The sequence below is a fragment of the Sus scrofa genome, chromosome 16 (assembly GCF_000003025.6).
Source record: "Sus scrofa isolate TJ Tabasco breed Duroc chromosome 16, Sscrofa11.1, whole genome shotgun sequence".
Classification (NCBI taxonomy): Eukaryota; Metazoa; Chordata; class Mammalia; order Artiodactyla; family Suidae; genus Sus; species Sus scrofa.
Window position 1 is genome coordinate 44132733 of NC_010458.4, and position 23636 is coordinate 44156368.

Genomic DNA, 23636 nt, shown 5'->3' on the forward strand with positions numbered 1-23636 from the left:
GAAACAAGCTCCCTGACTTCAGACTATACTACAAAGCAACAGTCATCAAAACCATATGGTACTGGCACAAAGACAGAAATACAGACCAGTGGAACAGGATAGAAAGCCCAGAATTAAACCCACACACCTACAGCCAACTCATCTATGACAAAGGAGGCAAGAATATATAATGGAGAAAGGACAGCCTGTTCAACACGTGGTGCTGGGAAAACTGGACAGCCACATGCAAAAGAATGAAATTAGAACACTCCCTAACACCATACTCAAAAATAAACTGCAAATGGATTAAAGACCTAGATATAAGACCAGACACTATCAAACTCTTGGAGGAAAACATAGGCCAAACATTCTCTGACATAAATGACAGCAACATCTTCTCAGATCTGCCTCTTAGAAAATAACGGTAAAAACAAAAATAAACAAATGGGACCTAATCACACTTAAAAGTTTCTGCACAGCAAAGGAAACCCTAAACAAAACGAAAAGACAACCCAGAGAATGGGAGAAAATCTTTGCAAGTGAATCAACTGACAAGGGATTAATCTCCAAAATTTATAAACACCTTCTGCAGCTCCATACCAAAAAAACAAACAACCCCATCAAAAAATGGGCAGAATGGAGTTCCCGTAGTGGCGCAGTGGTTAACGAACCCGACTAGGAACCATGAGGTTGCGGGTTCCATCCCCGCCCTTGCTCAGTGGGTTAACGATCCTGCGTTGCCGTGAGCTGTGGTGCAGGTTGCAGACGCGGCTCGGATCACGCGTTGCTGTGGCTCTGGCATAGCCCGGCGGCTACAGCTCCGATTGGACCCCTAGCCTGGGAACCTCCATATGCCGCAGAAGCGGCCCAAAGAAATAGCAAAAAAAAAAAAAAAAAAGGACAAAAAATAAAAAATGAAAAAAATGGGCAGAAGATCTAAACAGACAGTTCTCCAAAGAAGACATACAGATGGCCGAAAAACACATGAAAAGATGTTCAACATCACTTATTCTTAGAGAAATGCAAATCAAAACCACTATGAGGTACCACCTTACACCAGCCAGAATGACCATCAACAAAAAGTCTACAATACATAAGTCCTAGAGGGTGTGGAGAAAAAGGAACACTAGTACACTGTTGGTGGGATTGTAAATTGGTGCAACCACTATGGAAAACAGTTGGAGATTCCTCAGAAAACTAAACATAGAACAACCATTTGACCCAGCAATCCCACTCCTGGGCATCTATCCAGAGAAAACCATGACTAGAAAAGACTCCAATGTTCATTGCAGCACTATTTGCAATACCCAAGACATGGAAACAACTTAAATGTCCACTGACAGAGGAGTGGATTAAGAAGATGTGGTACATATACACAATGGAATATTACTCAGCCATTAAAAGGAATGAAATACCAGCATTTTTAGCAACATGGATAAACCTAGAAATTATCACACTAAGTGAAGTCAGTCAGACAATAAGACACCAACATCAAATGCTTTCACTGACATGTGGACTCTGAAAAAAGGACAAAATGAACTTCTTTGTAAAACAGATACTGACTCACAGACTGAAAAACTTATGGTTTCCAAAGGAGACAGTTCAGGGATGGGGGGATGTGCTCGGGTTGCAGGATGGAAATCCTGTAAAAGTGGATTGTGATGATCATTGTACAACTATAAATGTAACAAATTCATTGAGTAATAATAATAATAAAAAGCATAGATGTCCAGACTCCAATCTGAGAAATACTTATTTCTCAATAGGTTTTAGATAAAACCCAAGCCACAGGAGAGTTTATTGCACTATCCTGGTTGAAAATCAGTGACTGAAGCAAAACAAAACAAAACAAAAAACCCTATGTTGATATGATCTTTTAAATATTATTTATAATTTTTATGAATTACTAAAAAGCGTTTTGAGTTGTAAATTTTACATGTCATATAATCAAAAATGCTTTCAAAACATTTCCTAAATATTAAAAGTCCATTAAGAAAGGGAAATATTTGGTATAAACTTTTCCGGAAATAAAAATTAGAAAATATTTCAATGGTGTCATTCAATCTCACAATGAATTAAAAAAGAACCCAAAGTTAAACGGTTTGGTTTGCAATTATAAGAAATGCAGGGAGTTCCCGTCGTGGCGCAGTGGTTAACAAATCCGACTAGGAACCATGAGGTTGCGGGTTCGATCCCTGCCCTTGCTCAGTGGGTTAAGAATCTGGCGTTGCCATGAGCTGTGGTGTAGGTTGCAGACGCGGCTCGGATCTCGCGTTGCTGTGGCTCTGGCGTAGGCCGGCAGCTCCAGCTCCGATTCGACCCCTAGCCTGGGAACATCCATATGCCATGGGAGTGGCCCAAGAAATGGCATAAAAAGACCAAAAAGAAAAAAAAAATGCATGTATGCAACATTAAAAAGTCATGTCTTCTATCTTCCTGACCTTACAAATTTAGAAGATCAACATTAGATAATAATTTAATTTTTTCAAAATAAAGATAAAAGACACAGCATGGGAAAAAACTTGAAAAATTTTAGAAAACACTGCTTCAGTTTCAAATTCATTTCACTATTTCAATTTATATAAGGAAATCATGATCTAATAAAAGTAAAAGAAAAAAATCAATCTATTTTTTTCTTGATACTAAACATGTGGTTTTAAAGTTGATCACCAATATTAACTGTTACGTACTATAACTATTACACCCAGAATAGCCTATGAGGTATGGAATTTTATAAGTGTTAAAAATTTATTTTGACCTATATTAATAGTCTTATTTCTAATAATTACTGGATACTCACCTATCTGGATAAGGGAAGTCTATGCACAATTTAATCTTTTCATAGAGATATTTGAAGTAATTACCTTAGGAACTATTCTATTTTTAAAATATTTTGTCTCTAGACTACATGGCCCCTTTCGTGGAGTTCCCCTTTCTTTCTCTGTTCTTTACCATTTGAATGATTCACTTTTGCATCCTCTGCTTTAATATAGCTTACACAGTCCTTATTCTTTCACTTTATCCTTAGATAAAACTAGTGATGATATACACAAAAAAGTCTGAGTATATTATTTTCAGAGAATTCAAGCTGCAATTTCACTTTTGTTCTACTAGGGATGCTTTTGCCTTCAGCACTATATGTAATGAAAAGTTGTTTTTCTGGAATCCTACCTGCTGGGGTAAGCAAGGTAATCTTGTGCATCTAATGGCAAACATTTTAAGTTAAAAGAAAAAATTCATCCTCACAACAAATATTTCACCAAGTTCAACCAATACCTCTCCAGATATCCCAATGGCTTCTTCTGCAGCTCCATACTGACCAATATGTCCATTCTGCAGTCGTTCCAAAAGCTCCAATAAAGCAAAATTTTTTTTCAATCCCCAGACACCTGAATCTCCTAGAATAAAAAAATAAAACTAAATCTAACAAAATGGAATATTCCTTTTACCTCGTATCTCAATAGTAATCTCTATGTCACATAGTTCAATGCATTAATAACGTCTAAACTTTAAAAATTCAAAATTTCTCTGAGTTCCCATCGTGGCTCAGTGGTTAACGAATCCGACTAGGAACTATGAGATTGCAGGTTCGATCCCTGGCCTTGCTCAGTGAGTTAAGGATCTGGCGTTGCCGTGAGCTGTTGTGTAGGTTGCAGACATGGCTCGGATCCCATGTTGCTGTGGCTCTGGCATAGGCCGGCAGCAATAGCTCCAGCAACAGCTCTGATTTAGACCCCTAGCCTGGGAACCTCCATGTGCCATGGGAGCAGCCCCAGAAAAGGCAAAAAGTCCAAAATAAATAAATAAAAATTAAAAATTTCTCCATTTTCTGTTCACGCTAGAACAGCTGTCTTTAATATTCTCTTTATAATACCAAACACGGAGTTCCTGTTGTGGCACAGTAGAAACAAATCTGACTAGGAACCGTGAGGTTGCGGGTTCGATCCCTGGCCTTGCTTAGTGGGTTAAGGATCCGGCATTGCCATGAGCTGTCTTGTAGGTCGAAGACACGGCTCAGATCTGGTGTTGCTGTGGCTCTGGCATAGGCCAGCAGCAACAGCTCCAATTAGATCCCTAGCCTGGGAACCTCCATATGCTGCGGGTGGGGCCCTAAAAGGACAAAAGAAAAAAAAAATTCCCATCCTTTGTGGCTCAGCAGGTTAAGTATCCAGCATTGTCACTGTAACAAACCAGGTTTCTTAGTGTGCAGGTTCAGACCCTGGCCCAGGAATTTCTATGTGCCACGGGTACACCAATAAAACAAAAAATAAAAACTAAATAAATCTGCTGAGCTACCAGGGAACTCCTAATTATTATTCTATAATTTAACTTTATAAATCCTTTTTTGTTCTTTTTTTCTTTTTTTTTAGGGCTGCACCTGCAACACATGGGAGTTCTCAGACTAGGGGTCAAATTGGAGCCGCAGCTGCCAGCCTGCACCACAGCCAGAGCAACAGGAGACCCAACACAGGTCAAGACAATGCCAGATCCTTAGCCCACTGAGCGAGCCCCAGGATCAAACTCACATCTTCATGTAAACCACTGAGCAAGAAGAGGAACTCCTATGAATCCTATTTGCCACTGACTTTTAATACATATACTAAATCATGTACTTTAAATATTTTTTATAACAACCAATGGTAAGAAATACATTTTACACCACAACCTAGGATAAGACACAGTTATATGTGTGTGTGTGTGTGTGTGTGTGTGTGTGTGTGTGTGTGTGTACACAGATGTCTGATACAAAAGATTTACACATTAACATTCACCCTCACAGTGTGCAGGATGCAATACACTTTGATGCTCTGATGGGTTTTTGTTGTATTTCTTTTTTTTTTTTTGTCTTTTTTGTTTGTTTGTTTGTCTTTTTAGGGCCACACCCATGGCATATGAAGGTTCCCAGGCTAGGGGTCCAATTGGAGCAATATAGCAACACCAGATCTGAGCCACATTTGCGAACTACACCACAGCTCACAGCAACACCAGATCCTCAGCCCACTGAGCAAGGCCAGGGATCAAACCTACATCCTCATGGTTGTTACTCAGAATCGCTTCCACTGAGCCACAACAGGAACTCCTATCCTATTTCTTTTCTAAAAAAAAAATCCTGTTCATATCCAATTAAACTGATTTTATGACCACAAATAAGCTCTGATTCATGTCTAAAAAATTACAGTATGAAAGATACACTTAACCTAAAATAAATCCATCTTGAAGTATACCAGAACTAGAACAGTTAAAGATAGTATTTTCCACACTCCTCATCTAACCTAGAGCCCTAATAGCAGTCAATGAATATATAAACTCCTTCTCATGAAAACACACAGAGCTTCATATCAAAGCATGACAACAGTCCCTTTTAAGTAGTTAAGACTCTAGGCACATTTGAATAAGGATTGATATTTATTTTCCTCAGAACTGACCATAAAAGGCCAGGCGAGCATGCATATGTGCATGTACGTGTGTCTACACAATACGGGCATATGCACGTGCACATGCATAAACACATACACAAACTCTTCCTGAGCCTACAAATAAAAGCCAGATGCTTCAGCAATTAGAAGGAACATCCGTCTGTTATGATGAGCTTCTATACAACATATACCATCTGACAAAAAGCTGCCCTTAGCATATATTCACTTAAAAAATAAGTAAAAGGATGATGCGGTCATTGGCTGCAGACTCCCTTCTTCTTTGTTCCTCTTTTCTAAGGGAGGAAGAGAGGGAAAAAAAGGGAAGAGAAATAAAAGGGGATGGATGGAAAAAGAAAGGAAGAAAGAAACCATTTCTTGCTGCAGTGCACAAAAGTTTTTTTTTTTCAAACTAGGCTAATTATCTGTATTCATCTTTCTGATTTCTGTGACCTCCTTTCCCAACCAAGTACTTTATGCAGCCTATGTAGCATTTCCCCCTCAGCCTTGCTGGCCCCACTTCTGTGTGATATTGGTAAATAGCAACATGCTGAGACTCAAATGACTTATCTGTATTTCCACTATTGGTTTACTCATTTCTAAAGTAAATACTGTTTTACAGGTAAATAAATAAGGCTAGCAGGTTCTTCTCAGGTATCTTAAAACTATTCAACTTTAAGTGCTAAATATAAAAATCTCAGAAGATGAAATAAAACTAGTACATAAGTGTGCACTGGTTTATAGTGTCAAGATTATTGGCTTTAAAAGAAACTGAAATCAGAGCTTCTGTTACAGCTCAGCAGCTTAAGAATCCAACACAATATCCATGAGGATGTGAATTCAATCCCTGGCCTCACTCAGTTGGTTAAGTATCCAGAGTTACCACAAGCAGTGGTGCAAGTAGAAGATGTGGCAGGCTCGGATGTGGCAGCTCAGATCTGGCATTGCTGCAGCTGTGGCATAGGCCAGCACCTGCAGCATAGGCTAGCAGCTGCAGCTCCAATTCAACCCCTAGCCTGGGAACTTCCATACGCCACAGGTATGGCCATAAAAAGGAAAAAAGAAAAAAGAAACTGCAATCACCCTGGAATTTTACAACTTTAAAAGTCAATTATAAAGAAATTGTTTTCTATGACATTTGTGTTACATGAACAATTTTATATGTATTTCCTACCAAGGTCTGTTACTTGTCGATCAAAAGGGCAACGGATTGCTCTTCCATGAAGAGGCAGCCGAGTGAGACAGTCATGACAGACTGTATGGCCACAAAGCAGAAGGCGAGGCACTTTGTCTCCTTGCAAAGAAAAGACATCTTCACAAACTCCACATTCCAGCACCTAGTATTTGGAAAGGAAATGAGCTCTTTAAATGACTTTAAAAGCATAAATATTTTAGGCTAAAAAAATCCCTAATCTTGTTAAATTACTTTATTCTTTCATGAAAATAAAACTGTCTAGCTGTAAAGTCTTAAATCACCTTTTATCATTTCTTCTGACAGATGTACCAAAATTATATCACAGCGAAATTTCCTTTAAAGGATAAGTGTCAGGGACCAAGATAATGTTGTAAATTCAATTTCTTTTGCTTTTGAAAATTATTACATGATACATTATATCTGAATATGCAACAACAAATAACTCTACTGAACTTGGGTTCTTAAAAAATTTCTCCGCAATTACCTAATTCTAAAAAAAAAAAAATCATTAATTCGAATAAAAATAATCTGAAATGTGCCAGGATGACAATTTACCTTGGAAATGATAAAGAACTTGTTAGGTAAAGACTGTAAGTAATTTTCAAGTATCTTCTAGAATCCCTTTACAATATACAATGTAAAAATGAGAATGCAATTAGATTTAAATTTCAATTCCTTGTTCTCAATTAATAAATATGCCCCTGGGTTAGAAAATATTTTTCCTACCTAGTTTCAATTATAAGTACATGACTTGCTCAAGGCCATTTAGCCAGGCAAAAGAAAAGGTGACAAGAATCAGCATATTCCGATTTCAAGGCCCAAGAGTTTGTTTCATAATTAGTCAAAGTATATTTATATCAATGAAGGTACTTGTATTTCTTATTATACCTGACGTGTTTAACAATTTAATTTTTTTTAAATACCCACAATGAAGTGTTTGTACCACAAACTCCTGCACCTGCCATCCATGACCTGCTACAATCTGGCCCCTGTCCTACTATTTGTCTGCCACTCTTTTCAAACTCTTATTCTCAAACTATATCAATTTGTATTTCACACCACATGACAAACTGTTATTGCCTCTTTCTTTATGCTAATGCTAAAGAAATAGCTAAATGGACATTTTCCTAGTAGATTTGTTTTTTACATTAATAAACTAAGAAATTTCTAAATGACCACACTATCCTTTGGGCCCCATTTACTATGGAAAAGTGTCTATCTTAATGCCCAAAACATGTTAATACTTTTATTAGCTTCCCAGCCTTTCTTTCCCTATTAGATTAGAAAACCCTCAGGAATAGGGTATTCCAAATACTAAGCATTTATGTGACTATATTAATAAGTCCAAAAAAAAAATCAAATTTAAAACCAATTCAGCAACAGCATCCCCCAAAAAATACATAATACAATGTAAAAAATAGAAAACCAGAATGGAAATCAGACTTAATCCATTAAAATTTTAATCTTAACTTGCCAAGTAATTTGGAATCAGTGCCTGAAATGCAAACATCTTTCACTGTAAATTAACTGACAAATCAAAACTGGTTTGCATCCAAGTTTGGTTCAAAAGAAACTTGTATGTAACACATATTTCACAGAAAAGGAAATTAAAACAGACTTTAATTATATAAAAAGGTGTCCAATCTCACCATTTTTTTTTGTTTTGTCTTTTTTTAGGGCTGCACAAGTCTAGGGATCAAATTGGAGCCACCAGCCTAAGCCAAAGCCACAGTAACTCGGGATCCGAGCCTCGTCTGCAACCTACACCACAGCTCACGGCAACACCGGATCCTTAACCCACTTAGAAAGGCCAGGGATCAAACCCACAACCTCATGGTTCCTAGTTGGATTCGTTTCCACTGCACCACGATGGGAACTCCTCACCAAATCATTTTGAAATGCAATTAAAACTACAGCAACATAATTTTTTCAGGTTAGAACAAAAAGGTTTATAACACCTTGTGCTGATGAAAGTGTAAGAGAGGATAAATTGCTGATTGCTGTGAAATGTTTGACTGACAGACCCTCTGTGGAAGACAACTTGGCAATACCTATCAAAAGTTTGAACAGCTTAGTAATTCTACTTGCAGAAATTTAACCTATGCATATATCACACGTGTGTGGGAAGATCTATATGTTACTCCTTATAGCACCTTTGCATAAGGAAAAGATTGGAAACAAAGAAAACAGACATGGGAAATAAATTAAGGCACATTTATACACTGCAAAACTAAAGCACAGGAAGCTTTTTATGTACTCACACAGAATGATTTCATATCAGCAAAGTAAAGTGAAAAATGACCTATGTAATATTTAACTTCGGCATAAAGGAGAAGAGAACATATATTTTTACATATATTATTTTACAAACATACTATTTTTCTGGCAAGATATACAGAAAACATTACATTGGAATTGTAGTTCCCCATGAGAAAGGGAAACAATTGCACATAAATTACATATATATGTATATATCTACACATGCACATATAAATACACATATTTATAAACATATAAATATGTATGCATTATATATACATATATATAACACACTTCAAATCATCCTCTATTTTTTAAAAAGGCAGGAAAAAAGTTTCAAATAGCTTCATTTATAAAAAAGAACAAAATTCTCATATAAATATCAAATTCAATTAAATAAGAAGATATTCACAAAAAATTAGATACTATAAAATAAACACATTTTAAATAAATGTTCTCCCTCCCACACTGGTGGTAGGAATCTAAATTCTCCATAACGCAACCACTATGGAGAACAGTATGGAAGTTCCTTAAAAAGCTATATACAGAGCTACCTTATGGTCCTGTAACCCCACTCCTAGGCACATATCTGGAGAAAAGGATAATTTGAAAAGATACGTTCACTGCAGCACTATTTACAATAGCCGAGGCATGGAACCAATTTAAATGTCCATCAACGGGGGAATGGATAGAGAATATATTACACATAATATAGGCATTGAATATACAATGTAATATTATTCAGCCATAAAAAAGAATGAAATAATATTATTTGCAGCAACATGGATGGACCTAGAGACTATCATACCAAGTGAAGGAAGTCAGAGAAGGACAAATATCACATGAGATCACTAAAACGTGCAATCTAATTTTGAAATGACACAAAAGAAAATATTTCAAAACCAAACTTATGGTTACCAAAGGGGAAACGTTGTGGGGAGAGATAAATTAGGAGTTATATAAATAATAAACACGCTATTATAAACAAAATTGATAAGTAACAAGGACCTACTGTATACCACAGGGAATTATACTCAACACCCCGTAATAACCTATTTGGGAAAAGAATCTGAAAAAGAATGAATATATGTATATGTATACCTGATTCACTTTGCTGTACACCTGAAACTAACACAACATTGTAAGTCAATCATATTCCAATAAAATTTAAATATTCTCACTATAGTGACACCATAGTATATTAAACTTATAAGTTTCAAAGAACCAAATTAAAATTTTACTTTGTTCATTCACGTGTTAAATTTCTGACCCTATCATTACACAAGATAACTGACTAATGTCGCTATCACAGGTTTGTTTTGTTTTTTTAAAAAAGCATAGTAAAATTCCACTGATTAGTAAACAAAACAGGTACAAAAGTAGTTACTAGAGGATTTTGCACCAACTTAGTAAATAATAAAGAAAGAAATTCTATCTTCAGTATTTACTAATAGAAATGTGGCTAATAGCATAAGAAATTAAGTCCTAATTAAAGGAGGACTTAAGCTCTTAACTTTACAAATTTCAAAAGAGTCCAAAGAGTGCTGCAAACTTATTACATGTAAATCAAATTTTAATAAACCAGATCAGATTTTAAAAGGATTAAGAAGATCCACTATTCACAAGAAACTTTACTGATTCTTTTCTGAATGTAAATAATTTCATATCAGGAAGCTCCCGTTGGTGGTGCAGCAGAAACGAATCCGACTAGGAACCATGAGGTTGTGGGTTCAATCCCTGGCCTCGATCAATCGGTTAAGGATCTGGCGTTGCCGTGAGCTGTGGTGTAGGTCCAAGACACAGCTCAGATCTGGAGTTGCTGTGGCTCTGGTGTAGGATGGCAACAACAGCTTTGATTAGACCCCTAGCCTGGGCCCTTCCGTATGCTGCGAGTGCGGCCCTAAAAAGACAAAAGAGAAAATAATAATAATAACAATAATAATAATAATTTCATATCGGATTTGTGTCTATTTTTCCTAATGATAAAAACCCTGTCAGGAGTTCCCACTGTGGCTCAGTGGAAATGAATATGACTAGGAACCATGAGGTTGTGGGTTCAATCTGTGGCCTCGCTCAATGGGTTAGGGATCCGGCGTTGCCATAAGCAGTGGTGTAGATCGAAGACACAGCTTGGATCTGGAGTTGCTGTGGCTGTGATGTAGGCTGGCAGCTGTAGCTCCAATGAGACCCCTAGCCTGGGAAACTCTGTATGCCACGGGTGTGGCCCTAAAAAAAGAAAGAAAAAAAAAGCAAAACAAAAACCCTGTCATAATCAACTCGTCCATTAAGCAGGAAGCCATTTTCCATGTATACATTAGCATTATATACTTTAACTTTTACCTTCCAATAAATATTGCTTGCTTTCATCTATGAAAATGACAATAAGATTTTTATTTTATACCAACATATTTCTTAAAAATTATACCATGAGGATCTTGCCAAAAACGACTATCCTATTGCACAGCTTAGGCACAGTTTACATACAAAAATGAAAATTAACAAAATGAGCCTGTACTATAACAAACTGTGTTATAACAAACCATAACAAACTGTGTTATAACAAACCACAGTTACAGCAGGCTTTGGTGTATTTCTGAGATTTTAAGGCAAACAGGGTAACAAAACAAAAGGAGCTAACAGCAATAATATCTATTTCAATTAAGAACTTGTTAACTGAAGTTAATTCACAAAATAACATACAGGTATTCTCTACTTAGAAAAAGCCTGGAGTTACCCTCGTGGCTCAGTGGTTAACGAACCCGACTAGGATCCATGAGGATGCCCTTTCGATCCCTGGCCTCACTCAGTGGGCTAAGGAGCCAGCGTTGCTGGGAGTTGTGCTGTAGGTCGGATCTGGCTTTGCTGTGGCTGTGGCACAGGCCAGCAGCCCATAGCTCCGATTCACCCTCTAGCCTGGGAACCTCTATATGCCATTAAGTGCAGTTCTAAAAAGCAAAAAAAAAAAGAAAAAAAGAAAAAGAAAAAGCCTAATTTGGAGTTCCCATCATGGCTCAGTGGTTAATGAACCTGACTAGTATCCATGAGGATGCATGTTCAATTCCTGGCCTCGCTCAGTGGGTTAAGGATCTGGTATTGCCATGAGCTGTGGTGTAGATCACCGATAAGGTTCAGATCCTGCACTGCTGTGGCTGTGGTGTAGGCTGGCGGCTACAGCTCCAATTGGACCCCTAGCCTGGGAACCTCCATGTGCCACGAGTGTGGCCCTAAAAAGACAAAAAAAAAAAAAAAAAAAAGGAACACTAAGCCAGCTATAATGGAAAAAATAAAAATCATTATTAAGTAAATAAAATTTAAAAAAGAAAAAGAATAATTCAATAAATAAAAACTCAACCATACAACAAGCTTAATAAGAGCGCTCTTCTGCATTTCAGATAGTCTATGTACTTCAGAATGTCATTAACATATAAAGGTCAGATGAATCAACAACTACCAATACTGATTAATACAGTTGTTAGCAGAAATGTATCATTTGATGTCATATAAAACCAACATTAGGTGAAAAATCATAGGTGTCTACTATTTAAGATTCTAAGAAAATTTCAGATATCTGACCCAGTGGTTCTGAACAGTTTGTGCATTAAAACCACTCTGGGAATGAAAAAAATACACTGATGTCAACTTCATCAGAACCGGGGGCCTAATTTTTATTTTTTTTTTTTTTAAGTCCTCAGCTATTCTAATATGAAGTCAGGAATAAGAATTTTCAATAGCACAGATTATAAATCTTCCTAGCTTATTCTATAAACCACTGAAATCAGTTCTCCCTTCCGAATCTCTATTTATCTATATATGGAAAAACGAATTCCACATATTTCAATTGATTTCTTAGTAAATACATTTTAGAGCATCTACACATGATACAATTTCAAAGTTCAGTCATAGGGCAATTCACATTCCCCAGAGTTAATGGGACTTTTGGAGACTTCTCAAAAGTGCTGACAAACTGTACTACAAAAAGAAAGGAAGGAGCAGGTCAAGCAAAAATAGAGCTCTCATTACAGAAGTAATACGATAGTGAAAAGTGTACTTTAAAGCCAGTCAGCTGTGGCTCCACTATACAGTGTTATTCGAAACTTTAGTTTCCTCACCCGTAAAACGAGAATCAACATTTACCTCTAATAGATATTAACGATCTTACATACCTAACGTAGTACCTGGCAATAATAATGGCTCAATTTAATTTAAAAAAAAAAAAAAAAAAAAAGGCTAATCAACGCCTGTTGGGCTGAACTACAAGCAGAGGACCTGGAGAAAGACCAGCCCAGGTCACTCTAACATGTCGATAGGCTCCTTTTCACAAATGTCCCCGTTGGCGACTCCAAGCAGAAGACTAGCATGACCAGGAGACCATGCAACCTCAGGCCTCAGGAAGGGAGGGCAAAGCTTGTAAAGCCGAGAGGGGCCCAGAGGGCCGCGCATACCGGCCCCCAACAGCCAGGGCCGCTGTAGTGCCGCCAGATCTCCGGCATGAACTGGAGGCAGATGGCGGAGAACAGAGTACGCAAGGTCCCTCACCTTCACCACCGCTGTCCCCCGGCTGCCCTGACGACCACTGTCTAGTCCCGCACCAGGCCTGTTTACAACCAGGGCAGCCATCCTAGGAGGTGCAGTGCCGCAGAAGCAGCAGTCAAGGCCTTCACTAAGAGGCGGGGTAGAGCCACCTACCCAGAAGCCTAGGCGCTCGCTGCTGGTGCACAGGCGCAGTACGACGCGGAGAAGCCGCGGGGCCGACTTCTTCGCTCCTCCTTCTGGCACTCGTTTGCTGATTGGCTGCACACTCTTCAGTGGATGCGCTTTGTTATTTTGTTATTATTGAGGAGTCTGAACTTGATAGAAGGAACAAAATTAAGGGAAAAAAGAGAGGATAAAACAGAAGAAAATTGTTGGGATGAAACTCCTACCCCAGCAATGACTTCTTCCCTCTAACGAACGGAGACCGGGGACTACATCTCCCTGCATGCCATGCGGCTTTTAAACTACAAATCCCAGCGTGCCACATTTATATCAATTACTCTGCAGTGTAGGTATTTGGGAGGTTGTGTATTGTTACCGTGGAGTGCTTTCTTGAAAGAGCGGCGTGTGGCTGTGGCTGGAAAATAGAGAAGTATTTTATGTATAGGCCTGTAAGAGGCAAGAGATGACTTTGGTAAAAAGGAGCCGTTGGGTCAGTAAAGGACGTGGTTAGAAGAGTATATAAGGCGCTACCGGCAGACAGAAACTGTTGGGAGTGTCTTTAATGCCTTGTCTTCACGGACGTGCGCTTTTCTGTTTTCTTCCGGGCTGTTTGAACCGCTTCAGCCTCCGTAGGCAGTGGCTCCAAAGTGCCGGTCACAATGGAAGTGAATCCCCCCAAGCAGGAGCACCTGCTGGCCTTGAAAGGTAAACTTTGCGAACCCGGCTCCCAGTAATCTGTTTTCTCCCCTTCTCTCACTAGTTCTCGAAGCTTCATGGCACATAGACCTGCCTCTGGAATGTAGGCCTCGTCCTTCTTAAGCACTGTCAGTACTCGTCCTCCTCTCTGTCCTTGGGCGCCCAGCGTGAGGAAGCCGTTTCCTCGCTTTGGGTTTTGAGTTTGAGAATCGCCCTGTAAAATGGAATAGATACGTGGTAAATTACTTACTCTGTTATATGCTGCTGCAGTCACCGGAGAGATTTTTGGCAGTAGTTGACCTCCCTACCCTGGGGAGAGCCCTGTCAAATGAGACCATTAACAGCGGGTATCTAAAGTGGTTTTTTCCTCTGTCTCTTATCTCTTGACGCGGCAATGACAGTGTTACCAGGCTTCAGCTTCATTTGTGAAATTTAGTCTAGTTATTGTGCCAAGGATTTAAAAATACGTAATACCACAACATATAATTTAGGTTTGTTAAAAATCACTGCAGTTTACTTCAAAGTATTGTGTATATGGGAATATTCGTGTCAGTTTTCATTTTCTGTACACAGCAAACAACTTCGAGTACGTTTGATCATTTAATTGATTATTATTTAGGGGAAACTAGCAGGGCTTACTTTTCTGGAATTGTTTTCTGAAACTTTTTATTTGAAATGCTTTCAGCTTTATTTCATCTATTTTTTATTACCACAAATGCATTTATTTCTTGTATGCACTACTATGTGGTTACCAATATCTTCTTGAACTGGGCTGTGAAAATGTTCCCTAGGCCCATGAATTCAGTTGAATTGCATTTACCTTCCTTGTGGTATCCATTTTGAGGGACCCTTATCCCCTCAGTGACAGTGTAAGCAGCAAACATTACAGAAGCTCACCGGTTTCATTTGTAACGTAAAATCATACACTGATAGTTGGACATATCAGAACTGTCTGACCGTAGAACTAAGAAACTGAAATGTTAACTAGTATAGCAATAGGACCTATAAGCTTAGCCTGAGCAAATGACCTGGACTGAAATGACTTATTCCTGAAGAAAGAAGAAACTATCCTGTTCTTTATCTCAGGCTCACATCAAGTATATGGAATAGATATTACTTAACTCTCAGAAGTTAAACTTTATCGAGACCACAGAGCTAGTAAGTGATTAAGGTAATATTTCAACACAAAGCCTTCATCTTTCCAAGACTCCCTTTTGCCTTCTAATGAAAGAAACAGCATTTTCTAACATCATTCCCTTACTGACTCTACTTTGCTGGGAGTTTGGAGCAGTTCTATTAGCTGATTGAGGTCATTTTATACAAATTGAAAGCTATTAAACACAGTTAAATTCCAGAGATGTGGAACTGCCGTTGCAGTTATAGACTGCTAAAATAGTCCTTCCCAGTATCTTCGGTTTTCCAAAACAGAAGATTCCTCAGGAAGACTATTTTAGCAATCCAAAAGGACGAGTGCTTCCCTGATAGGTTCTCCTTTCTTTAAGCTCTTTGATATTCTTCTTCCCCATTATCCTAGTAATCCAAGAATTTTTACAAGTTTTAATTTTAACCAAAGTTGCATGCCAAATATATGATCATTTAAGTTGCTTTCTTATGTGTGTAAAATATTCAGGTGCTCTCACAGCTTCACTGTCCCTGGAATAAAACACTGAATAAGTTTAGACAACAATGAAAGAATTCTTAATGCCATATCTTAAAATGTGAAAGTGCAAAGAAGAGGGAAGAAAAAAATAGAGGGAAGAAAAAAATAGAAGCATCATTAATTCTTGAAAGAATATGCTATTTGTTTAGATCCGTATTTTAAATTATGGATGTTAAGGATCACAGTCATTTATAAATTTAAGAGTTATCAAATCTGTTAGTGGGACATTAATGGTAGGTGTAAAGAATCATTATGAGATTGTTACTTCTTTTGATTCTTCAGAATCATTGGTTGAATGAGTATTGTGATACCATGACAAGGAATCCCTACTGACGGTCATCCTGGCAGTGGCAGAACCCCCATCAAGTGGTTCTCTAATTATTTTTTTGGTAGAAAGGATCAAACTTCTGTTGTTTTCTCCAGTAGCTAGGATTTGAAAGAGCCTGCATTATATAAGGCTCATGAAGCTCTGGGCCTAATTAGGAAGCCTAACTTGGAGATCCTGGAAGGCTCCATTCTTGTGCCTGTGTACTATATGCTGGAATTTATTATCAGTGACTTAATTTGGGGCAATTTGAAGACTTCTAAGAGGAGAAAAGATAAGGCTCTGGCCTTCTTGTTCATTCTCCAAATTGGAATAAAGGAGCAATGCTACTAAGGTTTTGACACTGCTTAAGCACTCCACTTATATAGATAGTACTTAATCACAAAACCTGTTCCTAGCCTGTTTAAAATTCAAAGTTAAACCATTTTCATGTTTTGGTTGTTTACTAATGAGAATGAAATAAAATTATTAAGCATTCTACCTATATATTTGGTAGAATTATATAATTTTAAAATATAAAATGATCTATTTTCAAGATAGATTAAAAATTACAGTGATTATCATTGCCTTCAAATTAGGTGTCTCAAATTTTTAAGTATTATAATTTTTTGGCTGCACCCACAGCATGTGAAAATTCCCAGGTCAGGGATTGAACTTGTGCCATGGCAGCAACCTAAGTCGCTGCAATGACAACACCACATCCTTAACCCACTGTGCCACAAGGAAGGTCCAGTGTTATTATATTTTTGTTCATTACCATCAGATGACTCTAGTATTTTAAAAAATCACTAAATTACTCTTTATTTCTGCCATAGTCTTAAGATTATTGTTGCTGGCATATCCGTGTCAGTACTTCCAAATCCATTATATCCGTTCAGTTAAACATGTTGACTACTAGCAGGCTTAAGCTGAAAGGATCTTACAGGGCATCTAGTCCAGATCCCTAATTTTGGTGAGAAAAGATTTCCAGTTTTGTGAATTACATTCATACTTACCAATAGTACTTTGGTAAAATATCATATAGGAATTGGTTTTCTTTTTTTTTTTTTCCCCTGCCTATCTGTATGTAGGCTATCCCTACCATGTCTTATTCTTTGCAATACTTCCACTTTAGGTCCTGTTTCCCTCTGATTTGGAAAGAGAAAGAGTCTTGTAATTGTAAATTACATTCTAGTTCTGAGAAGCTCAGCTAAGAAATTTTCATTAAGAGTAACTGGATTACTACAGAATGACTACAGAAGTAATATTACATTATCGACCATATGAGAGTGATCCCACACATCTGCCAAAAATTGCAGAGAAAGTAATTCAAGACTTTCCTACACGTCCGCTATCGAGATTTATTCCTTGGTTTCCACATGATGGGTCCAGACTTCCAATCAAACCTAAAAGATCACCACCTGTGATTTCTGAAGAGGCAGCTGAAGATGTGAGGCAGTACTTAGCCATTTCAGGACATGATGTTAAATCACAGAGTTATGATTGCACAGTAGATCTGTTGGAGTTTCAACCTAATTTGAAAAAAAAGAAGCACTTAATTCGATCACACACACTGAATGAACAGACTAATTCTGGAAATCTGGATAAACAGTCAGAAAAAGGAAAACGGCACAAGAAGAGGTCTTGGAGTATTTCACTTCCCAGCAGTAATTGTACTGAAAATATTTTTCCTTTGTCTAAAAATTTGCAAGATAGGTTAAAGGCATTAAATTTACACTCATTTTATAGAGTGAGATGGACAATAGAACACACTATTTGTAACAACCAGACTCTGGAAGACATTTGGGCAAAACTCAATCGAATTATCAGGCACAATGAACTTCCATCTTGTAATGCTACAATTCAGAGACATTTAGGCCAGATATGGGTGTTCTGTGATGTTATGTACTGTGAATATGTGGGAAATCTTCTTAAAGGAAGATTAGCTCTTACTGGGAAAATACATTTATTTGTGCATAAATATGGTGCTATTTTTAGTATGTAATGAATTCTGATTGTCACAAAGAGTGTTCTGAATGAACTGAGTATGAACTAAAACAGGAATAAAATTTTTAACAGTTTTTACATTTTTAATGAATTTTTAATTTGATCCTTTGCTAAAATAGGCTATTTATTCCTAACTTAGTGACAAATAATTGTGTAGTAGTATGTGTACAGTTTGTGTCCCAGAAATAAATATCCGTGAATTCCTAGCTTTTCTGGTTCTGCTTTGAGCTGCCTTCTTTTAAGCGAATTGTGATAAATTATTATTTAAACTGAATTTAGAAGTAAAATGTTCTATTCCTTTTGTTCTGTTACTTTCCTAGTGGTTGAATTAGCTATTTCTATGAATTATAGTGAATAGTTTGGATTTTGGTAAATCCCCAAAAACTCATTTTATAGGATTTTTTTTTTAACTCACCTAAAGTGTAATGACATTTTAAAAAATAAAATAAAACTAAAACTAATTCTGCTGGAAATGGTATTCAAGTGGCATGAAGGTAGTTCAAATAGAAAGATCAGCCCAGACTGTGCTGTTGTTTCCAGAGATAGGTAATAGACAATAGATGTGTTGTTTTGTAACAAAAGTACAAAATGTATAATTTGTGTAAGACCATAATGTATCTTTAAGGCAATAACCTGTTTTGAAGTGAAGAGCACGTTATTCTTTATTTAATACAGATAATTCGATCTTAATGACTGTTAATGCTGATCACTAATTCTCTGGTTCTTGGTGTTATTGTGGGTTTCCCATAAACAAAACATTATAAATTGGTTTTCCACATCATTTCATAGAACTATCAAAGGTGATTATATAATAAAAGTTGTATTTAAAAGTATGTTTAACTAATTTGAAGGCCTGCTATGAACTAGGTGCTAGAAGAAAAACAGGGACTCTGCCTTCACAGAACTAACAAGGAGTCACTCTTTAGTAGTTAAACTAAATCCCTGGGGGGGAAACCACAACAACAATAAGATGTACTCATTAGGAAAGCAGAAGCAGGTTTACCTTGTGGCATGGCATGGTGGGGGCTCAATGATACATGGTAAATGTGCCCGTTAGAGCATGTCTCAATGCCTGAGGTGGCTGAGGTTCCTTAAAACATGAGGAGTTTACCAATTTTTAATAATGAGGTAATCTTCTAATTAGGTTTCACACTATCCAAACACTGTTTTGTTTTAACTATTTTTAGCACCTTTTTAAAAATTGTCTCAAATGAGACTGCTTCGTAGAAAATAATCATCATGTGCATGGATGCTTCCAAAAGTCTTCAGATAAAAAATCACCAGGTGTAGAGGGAGTTTCCAAAGTAACTTCTTCAGTAATTACTTCCTCTTTTGTGGTTAGTCCTCTTACTTTTCAATTAAGACTTGACAAAAAGTTATGCTTTATTACCAGCAAGCTTTGCAAATAAGGCTTGGTAATGTTATTAGGCAGTCAAAAACAGTGAATTTGATTTTTATTTGTTCAGGTCTTATTTAGCATTAGTTTGCTAATCAAAGGTTGAAAGTTAGGTAATCATAAAACAATGGTTTTATGATACATTTTTATTCTGAAATGATTATATACAGAACTGAAAATATTCTTATGAATATTTTCTAATAGGCTTCTTATGAGCAGTTCTTTAATTCAAAAAAATCACGTTAAAAAGAGCTGCTTTGTCTTCATATGTGGCAGATTTAAATTTTTCTGATGTGCTCCATATGAATTGCTTTGTGTTCCTTTGCAAAACAGTGAAAAGGTGATTCAGAACTTGAAAAATGAAGATTAAATTTTACTGCAAATAGTGCCATGATCTTAAAGGAAGGAGAGCTTCACTTGTTACCTATCTAGACAATACTTAGGTAGTAATTAGGGCCTAAGAATTGAGAATTCACTGCCATTTCTTCGAAGCCTTTATAGAGTATTTAGAACCTTAGGACTAATGATTCTAGTACTAGTTACATAGGGCCCAGCAGTATTTCTAGGTTTCACTGTTGAGTCATAGACATGAATAAATTCAGGAAACAAAAACATGTACAGGAAAGTGAATCTGAGGGCATTTGGTAAAATGCCAAAGCATTTGCTCTCTAGGAAAATGGCAATAGTACTGTAATATTATTTTTTCCTGATGAGCTATCCATTTTCGAGTAAATGTTAATTCAAGTTGTAAGAAAAAATATATGGAAGGCGTCACATGAATTTGGTTTTTGCCAACCTAGCAAATAAGTTAGAATATTTTTTGAAAATTTCTAAAATGAGCTCCTGTGTAATGATTCATTTTGCTTTAGTCTGATCCAAATGCTCTCATTTGGGAGTTCCCGTTGTGACTCATCAGGTTACGAACCCAACTAGTATCGTTGAGGATGCAGGTTCAATCCCTGGCCTCACTCAGTGGGTTAAGGATCCAGTGTTGTCATGAGCTGTGGTGTTGGTTGCAGATGCAGCAAGTATCATGCTGCTGTGACTGTGGCATAGGTTGGCAGCTACAGCTCCAATTTGACCTCTAGCCTGAGAACTTCCATATGCTGCAGGTGTGGTCCTAAAAAGGAAAAAAAAAAGTGCCCCAGGTTATTTCAAAGTTCAGAAACTTAAATGCCTTCAGGAACCAGGCAGTAAGATTATAGAATGTAGTAAGGACTCCCAAACTAAAGAAGATTCTACATAAGTTTTTTTGTTTTGTTTTGTTTTGTTTTTATGTTCTGGCCAAGCAAAATGTATATGCAAGTTGAACTGGCCTAATTCCTTAATCTATAACCCCAAATTTCTTTTTTTTAATTCACTTAAGACTTGAAAAAGCAGAATCAGCAAAACCTAAGCTTGATGGGACTTTTTCACATAATGGAAGTTTGAATGTATAATAAGCAAATAAGCTGACTACATGTCTGGGTTAATTCAAGAACACTTTTTAAAAAGAATGGTTCAGGATTCCCTTGAGAGTATACTTCCTCTTTATTAAGTTTTGGTCTCATCTGAAATAAAAAAAAAGTGGAGAAGAAATAGAGAACACCACTTGACGTTAAAAGTGAGCTTAGTCTTGGATATTTAGATTGTAAGAAAAACTATCTCCTGTTTGTCACTTTCAGAACTCTTTTTTGTCCCCTTCAGTCTGTACTTAATTTTAATCTGTTTTCCTAGTTAAAAGTAGGAGTGAAAGAGGTTTGAAACACCTCCCCTTTCACCCCCATCCATGTCACTGATTTGTAGGTGGTTAATGTTCTGTTTTAGGTAGAGTCTGACTTCGAATTCCCATGGGATGGTTCTAATAATGCATGACATTCCAGGTTTATGACCCTAGGCTCATAAAATTAATAATAGGGAAATTTTTTTTTTTTTTTTTTTTTGTCTTTTTGCTATTTCTTGGGCCGCTCCCGCGGCATATGGAGGTTCCCAGGCTAGGGGTCTAATCGGAGCTGTAGCCACCGGCCTACGCTAGAGCCACAGCAACGCAGGATCCGAGCTGCGTCTGCGACCTACACCATAGCTCACGGCAACGCCAGATCGTTAACCCACTGAGCAAGGGCAGGGATCGAACCCGCAACCTCATGGTTCCTAGTTGGATTGGTTAACCACTGCACCACGATGGGAACTCCCAGGAAAATTATTTTTGAACTTAATCACCTGAGTTCAAATCTAGTCTGCTTTATAATCTTTATATACAAATTACCCTCTCTAGGCACCATTCTTATCTGTTAAAGGAGGATAATGCTAATTCTAACCTTACAGTTAAGGGAATTAAAATTGTTAACACTTGTAAAGATTTAGCATCATGTCTGGCACGAGTAAATGCTCATTAAATACCAGCTACACAAGTGACTTCAGAAATTGTGTCAGCATTTGCTGTTTCAACAGCCATGTATTTAATATAACATTGTTTAATGGCCTCAGTTCATGAAACTTATATCTTTAAAATACCATTTAAACTTGAGGGGTTTGGTGAGGTGCTAATTCTTTCAGCAAAATCTATGGAATATACTATGTGCCAGAATCTGCGTCAAGCACCAAGGCCACAAAACTGAACATATTATTTAAGAGCCTAAAACTCAGGAAGTTCAGATAGCAGTGCTGTAAACAAATAAGTAAATACACATAGTTCATGATAAATACAAGGTGCTAGGAGAGAAACAGGGTGACCTGTTACTCCTTTTCTGAGAAAGATGACATTTAAGACCAACATGAGAAAGGGACTAAATTTGAACGAATGATATAACTAGTTAATTGCTAGTTAGGTGGTACATTTTTACATATGCTAATGAATACCACATATTGTGCAAATATGAAATAATGGAAAAAGGTTTTTTTTAATTGGAATGTCCTGTCCTCTCTAGACTAGGTTTAATAAATTCTAACTTCTTCTAGTTTTCTGTTGCTCGATTTTTATTTATTTAACCATTTGATGCAAGATAATTTATTTGATATTTGAAAGGAATTTGTAAACTAAATTTTATTTTTCTCAGATAGTGAAACAGTTTTCCTAGCTCTTTATAGTGTTGATGTGTTTTTTGCTTCATCCTAACAACTTAAAATTCTCTAACGTGTCTGTATAGTCTCGCATTAATAAGCCAATTAGTTATGATGAACTTAAAATTTTACTATGTTTTAACTAGTGTTTTCTAAATATTTCCTGCTGATTTCCTTAGCTTATTTTTATCTATTTGTTTTTCCAGATAAACTTTAGGTGCATTCTGACATGTTCTAAGAACAAATATTAGTTTTGGTTGGAATTCAAAAACCTGTACATTGACTGATACTTTCATAATTTTTACACAAAATTAATATTACTTAATATTACTTAAAGGGCCACTTACTGAACTTCCAGTGGTCCATGATTATAACCAAGGGATAAAGTTTAAAAAAATCCTTTTGGCTTGAAATTACGGTTTCATTTTCAGGATGGGGCATCTAAACATTTTTTTTTTCCTTGTCAGGCTAATATTGGTTAATATTTTGTTAATATTGTTTACAGTGAAGTGACTCAGGATTTTTTTAAAGCCTTGATCTCCTAATATACCTTAGGCTTTAAAATTCTTTTATTTTCTACTTTTTGTATAATGAGGTATATTACACTTGCATTTAATTTTTATAATTGATTAGATTGGAAGTAAAAGTGAAGTTCTTTTTGTCATATAAAAATTATTTTTGTTATATATTAACATTTTTAATAAATCATTACTGTGTAACAACCTTAATACTTATTATTATATTTACTTTAGGAATTATTTAGATTATATATTATACTAGTATAAAATGGATGAATACCAGGCATTCAACTTGGGAATACTGGCATTAAAATAGTATTTTCTTTCCTCTTTTTTTCCTTTCTTCCTTTCCTTTCTATTTACCTTATTCACAGTAATGCGGTTGACTAAGCCTACTTTGTTCACCAATATTCCAGTAACATGTGAAGAGAAAGACTTACCTGGTAAGACACATGATTTATCCTACTTGCATCT

At 36.7% G+C, this 23636-nt stretch overlaps 2 protein-coding genes across 10 annotated transcripts in view; one reads left to right on the forward strand and one right to left on the reverse strand.

The window, feature by feature from the left end:
- TRIM23 (tripartite motif containing 23) overlaps positions 1-13559 on the reverse strand; it is a 42953-nt gene extending 29394 nt beyond the window's left edge. The window contains exons 1-3 of one of the 6 annotated variants that reach the window (XM_003134013.5): positions 13384-13559; positions 6568-6730; positions 3256-3377 (exon numbers count right to left, since the gene is read on the reverse strand). In XM_003134013.5, coding sequence (XP_003134061.2) covers positions 3256-3377; positions 6568-6730; positions 13384-13464 — 366 coding nt within the window. In that variant the 5' untranslated portion in view covers positions 13465-13559. The remainder of the gene's footprint in view (positions 1-3255; positions 3378-6567; positions 6731-13383) is intronic. The other 5 variants (XM_003359790.5, XM_013984818.2, XM_021076780.1 and 2 more) reach the window with 5 other exon arrangements.
- Positions 13842-23636, forward strand: part of TRAPPC13 (trafficking protein particle complex 13) — a 39773-nt gene continuing 29978 nt past the window's right edge. For 2 of the 4 annotated variants that reach the window (XM_005672485.3, XM_005672486.3), the window contains exons 1-2: positions 13879-14247; positions 23537-23605. In XM_005672485.3, the coding sequence (XP_005672542.1) occupies positions 14202-14247; positions 23537-23605 (115 nt within the window). In that variant the 5' untranslated portion in view covers positions 13879-14201. 4 annotated transcript variants of the gene reach the window in all.